At 34.8% G+C, this 14,079-nt stretch overlaps 1 protein-coding gene across 12 annotated transcripts in view; it reads left to right on the top strand.

Annotated features, from left to right (window-relative positions):
- RBM26 (RNA binding motif protein 26) overlaps positions 1-14,079 on the top strand; it is a 77,785-nt gene that overhangs the window by 22,115 nt on the left and 41,591 nt on the right. For 7 of the 12 annotated variants that reach the window (XR_006785685.1, XR_006785681.1, XR_006785679.1 and 4 more), the window contains exons 2-9: positions 2,807-2,925; positions 4,132-4,268; positions 7,763-7,851; positions 8,468-8,685; positions 10,350-10,610; positions 12,043-12,282; positions 12,691-12,861; positions 13,206-13,361. Coding sequence is in view for 2 of the 12 variants with exons in the window: in XM_045838966.1 (XP_045694922.1) it covers positions 2,807-2,925; positions 4,132-4,268; positions 7,763-7,851; positions 8,468-8,685; positions 10,350-10,610; positions 12,043-12,282; positions 12,691-12,861; positions 13,206-13,361 (1,391 nt within the window). In the remaining 10 variants the exon portion in view is untranslated. The remainder of the gene's footprint in view (positions 1-2,806; positions 2,926-4,131; positions 4,269-7,762; positions 7,852-8,467; positions 8,686-10,349; positions 10,611-12,042; positions 12,283-12,690; positions 12,862-13,205; positions 13,362-14,079) is intronic. The other 5 variants (XR_006785682.1, XR_006785686.1, XR_006785687.1 and 2 more) reach the window with 3 other exon arrangements.

Below are 14,079 nucleotides of genomic sequence, written 5' to 3'. Positions count from 1 at the left end.
GTGTTGGATAATAGTGGTGAAAGCGGGCATCCCTGTCTTGTTCCTGATCTTAAAGGGAATGCTTGTAGTTTTTGCCCATTAAGAGTGATGTTGGCTGTGAGTTTGTCATCTATGACATTTATTACACTGAGGTATGTTTCCTCTGTTCTTAGTTTTCTGAGTGTTTTTATCATAAGTGGGTGCTGAATTTTATCATGCTTTTTTTTCATGTATTATATAATCATGTTTTTTTCCTTCATTTTATTTATGTGGTGTATCACATTTTATTGATTTGCGGATATGGTACCAAGCTTGCATCCCTGGAATAAGTCCTACTTGATTATGGTATATGATTTTTTTAAAGATTTTATTTATTTATTTTTTAGAGAGTGAGGAAGAGAGGGAGAGAAAAATCCATGCGAGAAACATTGATTGGTTGCTTCTTGCCAAGCCCCTGCCAGGGACTGAATCTGCAACCCAGGCATGTGTCCTCACCGAGAATCAGAATCTAACAGTTGACCTTTTGCTTTGTGACGAGATGATGCCCAACCAACTGAGCTACACCAGTCAGGGAGGTGTATGATCTTTTTATTGTATTGATGGATTTGGTTTGCTAATGTTTTGTTGAGGACTTTAGCATCTACGTTTATCAGGGATATTGGCCTATAATTTTCTTTCTTTTTAGTGTCTTTATGTGATTTTGGAATTAGAATAATGCTTGCCTTGTAAAATGAACTTGAGAGTGGAGTGTTCCTTCCTCTTGGATTTTGGGATGGTTTGAGAAGAACAGGTGAAATGTTGGGTGAAAATTTACTTGTGAAGCCATTGGGTCCAGGACTTCTGTTTGTTGGGAGCTTTTTGATTACTGCTTCATTTTCACTAGTTGTTATCTATTTATTCAGATCCTCTGATTCTTCCTGATTCAGTTTGAAAGATTGTGTATTTCTAGGAACTTATCCATTTTTGTCCAGATTGTACACTTTGTTGGCATATAGTTTGTAATGTTGTCTTACAGTTCTTTGTATATTTCTGGAGTCAGTTTTTACTTCAGACTATTTTTTACTAGGCTGTTATTTGCAAGTACATACCTTTTTTGTTTTCAAAAATATTGAAATACAAATAAAATAATTCCTTACAGAACTTAACAAAGATTGCCTGTCATATACAAAGTTACTGTTATTTTGCTGTTAAATATGAAATTACAAACCTTGTGATTTATAATTTTCAGTCTAACAAATTTTAAAAAGTAGCCTATCTCAATCACTTAAGGTTTTTGGGTGTGGTAGTTGATTTGTTGTGGTTGTGACTTTTATTGGTTCTTGATTTTTTTCCAGTTGCTTCCTATAGAAGTTGTTGAACAAGGATTGTTTGGGAATTCTGTCTTGCTGTCTATAAAATTTGGTCTATGGACCATAATAATTATAAAAATCACAAAGTCTTTTTCTAGGTTTTTAGATGCTAACATTTTAATCCACTTTTATAGTGTTCTGTGTAAGAACTAATGAGTAATGGAATAGATTTGGGGTTTAGTTTAGAGAATTGTAAAGTGACAGTTATATAATTAGAAAAAAACATTATTAAATTGAAAATTCCCAACAATCAAAGCAGTATTGAATCAAATTATAGCATTTGGATTTAATATAGAAACTGAATTTCTTATTGACAGCAATTGCAATGAAACTGTATAACAAAGATAGTGTTATATATCACAGTGATTTCTGTAAACTGAAGTGTGTTTAGATTGATGTCTGGTTAGGTCAATGTTTAGTCGATTGTGTTTATTCAAGTTACCTAACATGTGTAAGTATTGTTTCGTGGGCTCTCATGCAATAATGCTAGGTTGCCAGATGTAAGTATATCTATAGATATATCATGAGACAATACATTATCGTCCCATTTTTTCATGCTTTATTGCATCACAGGTTTAAGTATTTCCATGCTCATTATAAATAGATGTGAAAATACTGATTTACCATAAGTAGTTTTATCGATATTTTGTTTTAAATTGTTTGTATGAGTATTTTGAAGTAAATTACAGAGAAAAAGTTTCTAAAAATCTCTCATGTACCACTGAAATGGATTTTTTCTTGTTTAGGTTATAAGCCACTTCAAGTCTTTGCAAATAAATAGTCATGTATCTTTGCATATTAACAGTAGTAGATATATGAGAGAAGTTGTTTTGTGATAAGTAACAAATTACCACGAAAATTAACTTAGTAGCACAGCAGACATTTATCACCTCATGACATTTATCATTTCTGTGGGTCAGGAATTTAGGAGCAGGTAGCATAATTCATCTCTTCCTCATTGATTTGGATGCCACCACTATAAAATCTAAATTCTGTGTATGTTTGGGTCTATCTCTAGACTTTCTTTTCTATTGTTAAAGTAATTATTGAGTGGTTTATTTTTAAGTTTCTCTTTGTTACACTCCTTTTCAGTGTTTTTCTGGCTTTTCATCTAGTTGGGAGGGGATAAAGCCTTTTGGTATTTTTATCATACCACACCAATTATATCAATTTTTGATGTTTTGAAATTATTTTTCCTTTGCTATAATTTCTCTTTTTAATAATAATTAAGCCTGCTGAATTCTTAAAACATGTATTTGGAAGGATACCAAATGATAACAGCATGCATCATCATGTAAAGTATATTAATATAAAGGAGAATTTCTATTTCTTCATTGCTTCCTACAAGCCTTCTGCAATCTTTTTACATATATTAACTCATAAAACTACTTACTATGTTAAGTCAGTTTGTAACGGGAATTTGTAGAGTGGGCAATTATTTATGGTTAAATTTCTTTCAAATTGCTTTCTTCCTTTAGCTGTGATGCAGATCCATCAGCCCTAGCAAAATACGTTCTTGCTTTGGTGAAAAAAGACAAAAGTGAAAAAGAGTTAAAGGCATTATGTATTGATCAACTAGATGTATTTCTTCAAAAAGGTAAGATCAGTGGTTTAAAGATGCTACTTTATTTTAATAGGTTATTTAAAATAAGATTATACAGCTTTCCATGAAAGCAGCCTGAGGTGTCCTTTGAAAATGGTTTGCTATTCACTTGACCTAGAAAACCTCAAAAAATCATGCAGATCAAGAGGTTCAGATCTTTGTGTTCACTTTAAGAACCCTTGTGAAAGTACCCTGGCCATCAAAGGTTTGCATAGCCAAAAAGCTACCAAATACCTGAAGGATATCACTTTATAGAAGTAATGTGCCCCATTCTGTTGTTACAATGGTGGAGTTGGTAGATGTGCCCAGACCAAACAGGGGTGCTGAATGTAGGGTCCGTAGCCCAGAAGAGTGATAAATTTTTGCCACACATGCTTAAAAATACAGGGATTAATGCGGAACTTAAGGGTTTAGATGTAGATCTCTGGTTGTTGATGACATTCAGGTGAACAAAGCTTCCAAGATGTGGCACAGAATTTACAGAGCTCGTGGACAGATGAGCCCATCCATGAGCTCTCCCTGCCACGCTGAGTGATCCTTACTGAAAAAGAGCAGATTGTGCCTAAACCAGAATAGGAGGTTGCACAGAAGGAAAAAAAAAAAATCCCAGAAAAAACTGAAGAAACAAAAACTTACGGCTCAGGAGTAAGTTCATCATAAAATAAATACTAATAGGAGTAAAAAAAAATTACCCACAGTATTAAAGGAATTCAGTAAGAGACAGGTTCTAATTGTAATGAAGTTGAGGAAACAGTATTATTGCTGATTATATCCATAGCTTATTTATAAAGAATGCCTTTCTTTTCCTTATTAATTTTATGCTCTTTCTTAAACCATGCTGATATTTTTTTCTGTAAAGATTAAGAAAATGACTGAATGCTTATTAATTTAAAGATATTGCTCCCTAGGAAACTACTTTGAATGTTGTGTAGCACAGTGCTTTTTCACTATCCAGCATCTAGACAATGGTAATGTTTGTGTCTGAATATGGGGTAGAGTACATGGAAATTAGGCATGGCTGGAAGGGACTGGCTGAGAAGCTCTGGCCATTCCTGCCCCCATCACCTTGAAAATTGAGCGGATCAGCATTACCACAGGACTTGTGCCATGGCACACTGGTTAGGAAGCTTTTAAGTGGAGAATACTATCTTAGCACATGTCTTAATATGTGGGTTTTTTGTTTCCTTATTTTATTTTTAGAGACACAGATATTTGTGGAAAAACTTTTTGATGCTGTGAATACAAAGAGTTACCTACCTCCTCCAGAGCAGCCATCATCAGGAAGCTTAAAGGTAGAATTTTTTCAACACCAAGAAAAAGATATAAAAAAAGAAGAGGTAAGGATTTGTGTTAAACCTTACATTTCCTTTAAGAACATGTAAAGGGTAATTAAACTGAGTTGTATTTTCCATGTCTGTGTCACAAGTGTTCAAGACCACCCCCAGGTTCAGTGATTTCAGTAGGAGTACTCACAGGACTTAGCATGTGGTCATTCTCATGGTTATGATTTCTTTTTTTTAAATTCATTACTATCATTATTTTTTAATTTTTAATTTATTGCCTTCTGGAGAGAAGAGGAAGAGGAGGCAGGGGGTGGGTGGGGAGAGAGAGAAACATCAGTCTGTTGTTTCACCCATTTATATGTTCATTGGTTGATTCTTGTATGTGCCCTGACCAGGAATCAGACTCACAACCTTGATGTATCTGGATGATGCTCTAACCAACCCATCTACCTGGCCAGGGCCACAGTTATGATTTCCTACATTGAAAAGATACAAAGTAAAATCAGCTAAGGGAAAAAAGCATGTGGTGCAAAGTCTGGAGGGAAACAGGCACAAGATTCTGGTGTCTCCCAGTGGAGTTGCACAGGATGTGCTTAAGGAATAATAACAATATGTGTGAACCAGGGAAGCTTGTTCAAGTTCAGTGCCCAGTGTTTTTATTTAGGTCTAGCCACATAAGTGCTTTCTGCCTAATATGTTCTAGATTGCCATGAGGAAAGCAGGTGTTCACCATAAGCCCTACCATGTGCACAAACATTATAGAGATAAGTGAGCTGTTATTATCAGGGAATGATGGGAATCCTGCAGGAATAAAAGTTTGCAGGTGCCAGCCAAGGATCTACCTTTCAAGCAGGCCTTTCTGCACAGTACCGTATAGCTATGGACTCTTATGATCCGTGTTCTGTGAAAATAATTAGATTGAGAGTAGATCTGTTTGGTTCTGTTCCATAAGCATTTTGTAGGGAACAGTTTTTTTTAAGATTATATTTATTTATTTTTAGAGAACAGGGAAGGGAGGGAGAAAGAAAGGGAGAGAAACATCCATGTGTAGTTGACTCACACATACTCCCAACTGGGGACCTGGCTCACAACCCAGGCATGTGCCCTGACTGGGAATTGAACCAGTGACCCTTTGGTTCATAGGCTGGCTCTCAATCCACTGAGCCACACCAGCCAGCTCTGTAGGGAACTATTTTTAAGATAGTCAAAATATAATGACCTTTACCACAATTGAGATGACCTTATGCTTAAGAGGTTTTGAAGTTTTTACTTTTTATATAAAATTGTCCTTCTTGTTTAATAATCATGTAATAATTCAGACCTCTTCAGTTTTATATTTAAGGATTGTAATTCTAGCAAAAATTATTTGCAATTAAACTATTATATTTCTGCAGTTAGCCTAGCTTTAGTCAAACAAATCTTGGTTAAAAGTTTGGCTTTACCAGTCACTGCTTTGGACCTTGAAAACATTACTTTTTCAAGCCTTAGTTTACTCAGCTTTGAAATGGAAATACTATAGGCTCGTTGTGAGGAATAGTTAAATAATGTCTACAAAGCACCTGGTAGAGTGTGTGACGAATAGGTTTCTCAGTAAATGGCGATTGTATTAGTATTGAGAGGTTGTTGCGTGGTGAAAGATATAGTTGTGATCTTTGGATTTTTTACCCCTCATCTTTTTTCTCCCCAGATTATAATTAATACATGTTTATTATGCAATGATATATGTATATATCATATATAGATCATATTACATAATAATTCTGAAATATAATTTTATTCCAGTATACCTAAACATATTTATACACATGAATATGTATGCAGTTAGACACACACATAAAATACCCCCATTCTCTCGGCATGGGAACTAATTTTATAAATGCTTATTTTATGTCAAACAGTGTAGGGATTCTGTTAGTAAGGAAGAAAGGGATAGTATAGTGGCTATTGTGCTGGCAACTACTTACGCCATGTGGATATATACAATAATTTATTTAAGTTTTGCCCACTGATGGAAGTTTGGGTTGGTTCCTGATTTTGCTATTACAAAGTATATTTTAATTCTTTGATTTTTTTCTTTTTAGAGTGTGAGAGGAAGTGGGAGAGAGAGAGAGAAACATTGATTTGTTGTTCCACTTATTTATGCATTTATTGGTTGATTTTTGTATGTACCCTGACTGGGGATTGAACTCACAGCCTTGGCATATCAGGGCAACTCTCTAACCAACTGAGCTACCTGGCCAGGGCGATTTCTTTAAAAATCTTTAGTAAATCATGGTCTCTTGGTTTGAGAAACAGTAAGAAGTTTTCTGCCAAAACCAGTTAGTGGCAAAGCCATAGTTTTACATCTACTTATATAATAATATGTCAGGACAGTTTTTTTTAACCAATTGTTACGAATATTTATCACCGGTCTTTCAGAACTGTCAAAATGTCAGCTGGCAATCTGGATTAAAAATGCTGTGGGTATAGTGAAAGTTTCCAATTCAGCACGCACTGTGGAATATGATAATCTGTCAATATAGAAGTGCCTACGGAGGGTTTTATTTGTGCCCAGTATTTTTGGGTGAGGGAGGGTTGATGTGGGTGACAAAAGAACAAAAGTATTTATAAGAAAAAAAGTCAAACTCTTAAAATAAGGCTTTTCCGCAGTGTCAGAGTTTGATCTGTTGGTAGGATTTCCATTTAATTTATCATCCAATATAGGACACTTTTGATAGCAAGAGGCTCTTACCTGAAGGGGTGCTGAAACAGCTGGCATAAACTGGAACATGTTTATATTATCTATGTAGATTACCTACATCAGAATATCTTAGGGTTCTTATTAAAAATGCAAATCTTGAGCCCTATCACATTTCCAGAAGCCACATATTCAATATTTTCTGACTTTATCCTCTAAGTCCTTTTTTTTTCTAGTAACACCTATTAATGTCATATGGAAACAGTGTTCTGGGCAGTACATCATGGAAAATTCTGGCCTTGACAAAGTAGCACTGAACAAGAGAATGTTTTCCAGGGCTGCTTTCTATAAATTATATAATATGAATGGAGGCTTTATGGAGGAAAGAGAAATATAATAGCTGCCACACTAACTGGAGAAACTGAAGAACTGTTTTATCTTATATATTGTTTTTTTTCAAATGTTCTCCTTTGTTATGACTTGGTTAGTGCTAATGCATTCTCCTATAGTCCTTAATTTGTTCAGTGCCAAACCAAATCCATGAAAGCAAAACATGAATGTATGTTGGACTTTTGCAAGAAGGAATAAAGTTGGGTTTTCACTAATAATGTTAAAATGGGGACTCTTGCTTAAAATGTTTTTTACTACTAAATGTTACCTAAGATAAGCATTTATGAGTTCCTTTAGATTCACTTTAACTTTCAGCATGCGTGTCTTTAGTAGTTAAACTAAATGATGGTACTTAGAAGAGAATTATTTGTTTGGATGCATTTATTTTGCTATTGTATTTTCATATCCGTTAAGTCATTGAAATAGTAAAATGGTAAGGAATAACTGTTGCTAAAGTTCTACTCATTTTTTTGTATATCAGATCATAAAGGAGGAAGAGCGAGAGAAGAAGTTTTCCAGAAGGCTAAATCATAGTCCTCCTCAGTCAAGCTCCCGATACAGAGAAAATAGGTGACTAATTCATTGAACCATGTTTGGTGATTAGACATTGGTTATCTTTTATACACATGTTTAGACTTGATTATCTTTTATGCAGGGTCAAGTAATGTCTATTCTTTTATTAGTCTGAGAAAGTGTAACTCAGTCTTTTTCTACCAAGAATATCTAATTAACATTCAAAGGCCTGGAAGTGATTAGGACAGCTTGGCATTTATTAGTTATTGTTATTATTTTTATTGCATGAAATCTCAATGAGACTTTTTTTTCTGAAGTTTCCCTTTAATATAAATACATTATTTTTCATTAGGGCTTCAAAGGCGTTTAGGATACAGTACATGTGATACATGCTTATGAGAGCAGACATATGTACAAGTATGCTTTTCTAAGACTACTACATGTATAGATGCCTTTATGCATAAGACTTTGAGTTTTTCTTTTAAAGGAGTTTTAAAGTATTTAAGCAGATCACGTTTATTTTTCAGTTGTCTGAGTTTTCCATGTTTGTATTCTGATGACGTGATAAAGAATCGTGATGTTACAAGAATTAAATTACTTCTGCATTTAATTAGAGTTTTTCCTGTGTCATCTTAAAAATTATTTACACAGAAGTGATCGTATCTTTTTTTAGAAGTCGTGATGAGAGGAAAAAAGACGATCGTTCTCGCAAAAGAGATTATGATCGAAACCCTCCTCGAAGAGATTCATACAGAGACCGGTACAATAGAAGACGAGGGCGAAGTCGCAGTTACAGCAGGAGTCGGAGTCGAAGTTGGAGTAAAGAGCGGCTTCGTGACAGAGACAGGGATAGAAGCAGGACTAGAAGCAGAAGCAGAACACGAAGCAGGGGTACATCATATATGTGTATATTTGGGTTGGAATTCTTTTATTGGGAAAATACTTCTTATTTTAGGGTGTTAAAAGTTGTTTTAATTTTGTCATTGTTGTCAATTTTTCTATTTTGATTTGGTCCAAATGAATGCTTTTTTAAAATTTCTTTTTCATGCAAATTAAAAGTACAATGAATTACCACTGTGTATCCATCAGCATGACCAATAAAAAGACTGACTTTATCCAGTATTGTTGAGGATAGAGATAAACTGGAAATCTTTGGAAAACACTGACAGTATATTAAAAATAAATGTAAAACTTACACCTACCAAATGATCCAGCCATTCCATTCCTAGGTATTTACCTAAGAGAAGTGAAAGTGTGTTTCCACACAAAGACTTGTACACAAATGACCATGGCAGCTTGATTGGTAATAGGCAAAAATTAGAAACAACGTAAATGTCCATCAATAAGTGAATGGATAAACAATCTGTAGTATATACATACCATGGATAAAAAGGGGAGAATTATTGATACAACAAAATGGATGAATCTCAGAATAATTATGCTGAGTGAAAGAAGTAAACAGAAAGGAATATGTATGTACAGAATTTTAGAAAATGGAAACTAAGATGACAGAACACAAATCAGTGATTGCCTGGGCTGGATTATGTAGAGGCACAATGATACATTTGGGCATCAGTGTATGTATATTGTATGTACATTATTTTGTTTGTGGTGTTTTGTTTCGCAGGTGTATACATATATCAGAATTCATTAAATTGTATACTTTAAATATTTTCAGTTAATTACATATCAGTTATACTTCAAATATATGAAAACAGTTAAAAGTTTTCATTTTAGATGTGTGTATTTGCAAGACCATGTCATTTCCAACATGTATAACTTTCCTTGCAGTATTTATTATTGAGTGGAAGATACTAAAGCCATAAAACAACAAATACTTCTGAGTAAAACACCTTTACTCAAGCTTAGATTTTAGCTACCCTTGTAACCTTTATTGTATAGCCATCTTTAGTTTAGGAGATAATTTTATAGCCTTTGTATAATTGTATAAGCCCTGTACTTGCTATTATTCTTCTTTTAGATTCCGCTGCCCTGCCCGACCCCCAATGATCTACGTGTACTAGGCCTCTCTGCTCATTGCTTCACTTAACGAGTCTCCTTAATCCCTTTCCTCAGGACCATATGCAGCCCAGTTAATTTTTTTGTTCATGTTTAATATGAACTCCTTTTTGTTCCTCTGCTTATTGAGTCACGATAATCAAATAGTGTTCATTGTAAAAAAGCATACTGGTATCTTTAGATGGATGACAGTTAAATGTTCATAGTGTAAAAAATTAGTTTTATTACATATTTTTTGTGGGCTGAAGTTATGCATATAAGATTGCAGTGAAGAAAATTTTAAAATAATTTTTTCTGTAAACAGAACTTAAAGGAAAAAACTCATTAAATAATACAGCAACTTTATGTGTAGTTTTGTAGTTTAGGTCATATTGAGCAGAGATAGCTTATCTTGGAACATGGTGTATTCATTGTTAGCTTTTAAAAGGAAAGGAGGGTTGTATAAATTTGGACATTTATCAAAACATGTTACTTCTTAGATCTGGAGCATGTGTTTTTTAAATATAGTATTATAGGTCTTTTATATTTTGTTGCAGAAAGGGATCTGGTAAAACCTAAATATGACCTGGACAGAACAGATCCACTGGAAAACAATTACACTCCTGTTTCTTCGGTACCTAACATTTCATCTGGTCATTACCCTGTACCTACTTTGAGCAGCACTATAACGGTAATTGCTCCTACCCACCATGGTAATAACACTACCGAAAGTTGGTCTGAATTTCATGAAGACCAGGTGGACCACAACTCTTATGTCAGACCACCGATGCCAAAGAAACGGTGTAGAGACTATGATGGTAAGTCTTTGACCTGTTTCATGAAGTATTGAATGAATATTTCCAGCTGACTAAATTCTGTAAGTTAAGGTGCCCATAGTTATTCAAAGACTCAACCTATTGGAAATGGTGGGAAACTAATCATAAGCACCCATGAATTCTTCAGTGTAATTGAAAACTTTCTTAGTCACCACTCATCACTGAATATCAATTTAAAGATATTTATTTGCATGTAAGTCTTAATATATTTTTGGAATTTACCAAACAAAAGTAATGTCTACAGGATTACTTATGAAGGAATCTGCTACTGAAACATTTTAGACAAAACTCACTTTAAAAATAAATGGTTACTTGTATGTAAGTAGAACCTAGAAATGTGGTCTTATCTACTTAAGAATTTTATAAATGAAGACTTAAGGTTTTACTGTAAAAGTTTTATAAATTTTATGAAAGCTATAGTTGCAGTATTCTTAAAGTTTTAAGTGAGATTTAAATATAGGAAATGTTTGTAATGAAAAACTATACAAGGCCTGTCCAGAAAGTATCCAGCCATGTAACATGAAAAAGAGAGACTTTTATTCAAGAACGTACAATATACAAGAAACATCGTACATAGAACGCTGATGCCCTTTCAAAGTAGGCACCTTGGGACCTCACACAGTCCTCCCAGTCACCATCAGCTGTCACATTGTATTTTCCTGAACTTCAGTGACAGTCTGAAATTTCTTCCCTTTCAATGGTGATTTTAGTTTAGGGAAAAGCCAGAAGTTGCAGGGCGCCAAATCTGGTCTGTAGGAGAGCTGAGTCACCTGGATGATTTGATATTTCACCAAAAACTGCATGCAGAGATGTGATGCATGAACAGGCCCGTAGTTGTGATGAGGCTGCCAATCACCAGTTGCTCCATAGCTGCAGCCTTCTGAATCATCCAAGTAATTTCTGTGGAGGAATGTTCAAGCTTAATTCAAAATTTGACACAGATTCATTGCTCTACTGGCTCATCATTTTCAATGTGATGGCTACACTGTACACATGCTCGCTCACTCAGTGGCGTTTATTGCCCCCGCTGGCTAGTACAGTGAAGTTGTTCACACGTGCATTTTAAGTACACTCTCCTTGACTGCTCAGTTATATCATGCCATGCAAACTGTCTCATATTAACAGTGGCTGAACTCTTTCTGGACAAGTCTTGTATATATAAGCATTATGCCATCTTGCTAGCTAGGTATACTCACTTGAATTTGTTGATACAGTTTTTAATGTATGTGTTAGCTATGTTACCATTTGATAAGTATTTGTAAATTACTGGAATTAGCCATTTGTTCTTGTGATATGATTAATTACACTTGTCCAGCATTTTAAAATATTCTTATTTTAAAAATATCTTACTTTTGTTAACTTAGAGAAAAATTTATATGTCCAGCACTTTTCATATTTCTATATTTTCTCACAGAAAAGGGTTTCTGTATGAGAGGAGACATGTGCCCTTTTGATCATGGAAGTGACCCAGTAGTTGTAGAAGATGTGAACCTTCCTGGCATGCTGCCGTTCCCAGCACAGCCTCCTGTTGTTGAAGGACCACCTCCTCCTGGACTACCCCCGCCTCCACCAATTCTTACACCCCCACCTGTGAATTTGAGACCCCCAGTGCCACCACCAGGCCCATTACCACCCAGTTTACCACCGGTCACAGGTAAGTAAATGTGTTTGCCTGTACTAATATGTCTGTTTATAGCCTTTTAAAAAAGTTAATAATTTGATGCCTGCTTTTATTAAAAGTATCTAAAGTAACTTTATAGATGTTGAAAATCAAGAACAAGATATTCCCATTTGGAATATACCCCAATTTTGCTTGGTTATGCCAAACCTATGGACTACTATGGTTCAGAGTGACTCAGAATTATGCCCAACCCTGATAAATACCAGCTGCCTGTAGTCCTTTATAGCTCAAGAGAAACCTATTTTAGAAAACATTAAAAGGGTATTTACCCTAGAAAACTAATAAGTTGTAAGAGCTTGGTGTTTGTAGATATTATAATTTGATGAATGAGAATATCATGTTTGGATATATAAATAACTTATTTTATTTGTTTGCTTTCAGATGATATTTCTTATTCTTTGGTTTTGACAGGACCACCACCTCCACTTCCTCCTTTGCAGCCATCTGGCATGGATGCTCCCCCAAACTCTGCAACCAGTTCTGTTCCTGCTGTAGTAACAACCGGCATTCATCACCAGCCTCCTCCTGCTCCACCCTCCCTTTTTACTGCAGGTGCAGTTTTGGCTCTCTCTGTGTTCGTGCTGTCATAGAGTTTTAGATCATAGTTTATTTGAGGAATTTTTAAATGTTTAGAGAGTGAATTGCTGTAGTAGACCTGTTTTTCTCACTAAAATGACAGAATAAAAATATAAACATGGTGAATGTACATTAAATGTAAATCCTCAGGACTTTTTTAAGAAAACTAAGTTATATTTTTAAACATTTTTATTTTTATAAAATTTACATTTTCTTTTTAAAGCATGAAATATGTTAGCTTTATGTAATATATAGCTTACTTATTCTATTATCAATATATAGAAAAATTATGAAGTTTTATAATTGTTTTTTAATTGCAGTTTTTGTATTACCAGATACATATGACACAGACGGCTATAACCCTGAGGCCCCAAGCATAACAAACACTTCCAGACCCATGTACCGACACAGAGTGCACGCACAAAGGCCCAACTTGATAGGACTGACATCAGGAGATATGGATTTGCCGCCCAGAGGTACTGTGATTCCTTTTTTAAAGTAGTTTTCATATCAAGAGTGACAAAACATTTATAAAGACCAAAAGGTCCTGCATTTATAGGAGTTGAGTAAAAGATGTTTGTGTTTGTTTCTTGAGTCCTTTGGTCTCCCATGAGAGAAAAGGTAATGTTGTATTTCTTAGGGAAAGGGGATTTTACAAAGGAACATAATTTCTGAGGTAGATTTTATTGAGTATTTTCCGTCATTTGCAGTCTTACTAGGTTCATTTAAACTCTTGACAGTGATGTAATTTTTTTTAAAGATTATAATTACTTAGATTTAGAGAGTGGAGAGGGAAGGGAGAAAGAGAGGGAGAGAAACATCAGTTGGTTGCCTTCTGTACGCGCCCCTACTGCAACCAGGGCGTGTGCCCTGACCAGAAATCGAAGTGGCATCCTTTTGTTTTGCACCAACTGAGCCACACTTGTCAGGTCCTAAATGATCAATTTTTAAAAGTCATAAGGTCATATTTGTGATGAGATTGATGGCAAAGGGAACAGTGACATGGATTTTACCACACAACCCCAATAGAAGTGGCCCACAAAATCACATTTTAATTTCAAATGTGAGAATTACTAATTCTTCTTTAGTTGGATTGAAGTGAATTGGGAGTAAGTTAAAATCCCTTTATTATTACTACATTTGAATGTGCATTTATTTCTGTTTTTTTCTAAAATATAGAATATGGAAAAAAGC

The sequence above is a fragment of the Phyllostomus hastatus genome, unplaced genomic scaffold (assembly GCF_019186645.2).
Source record: "Phyllostomus hastatus isolate PE091 unplaced genomic scaffold, TTU_PhHast_1.1 phas_contig_29, whole genome shotgun sequence".
Lineage (NCBI taxonomy): Eukaryota > Metazoa > Chordata > Mammalia > Chiroptera > Phyllostomidae > Phyllostomus > Phyllostomus hastatus.
The sequence above is the reverse complement of the archived record's forward strand: the minus strand, read 5'-3'. Positions and strand labels throughout refer to the sequence as shown.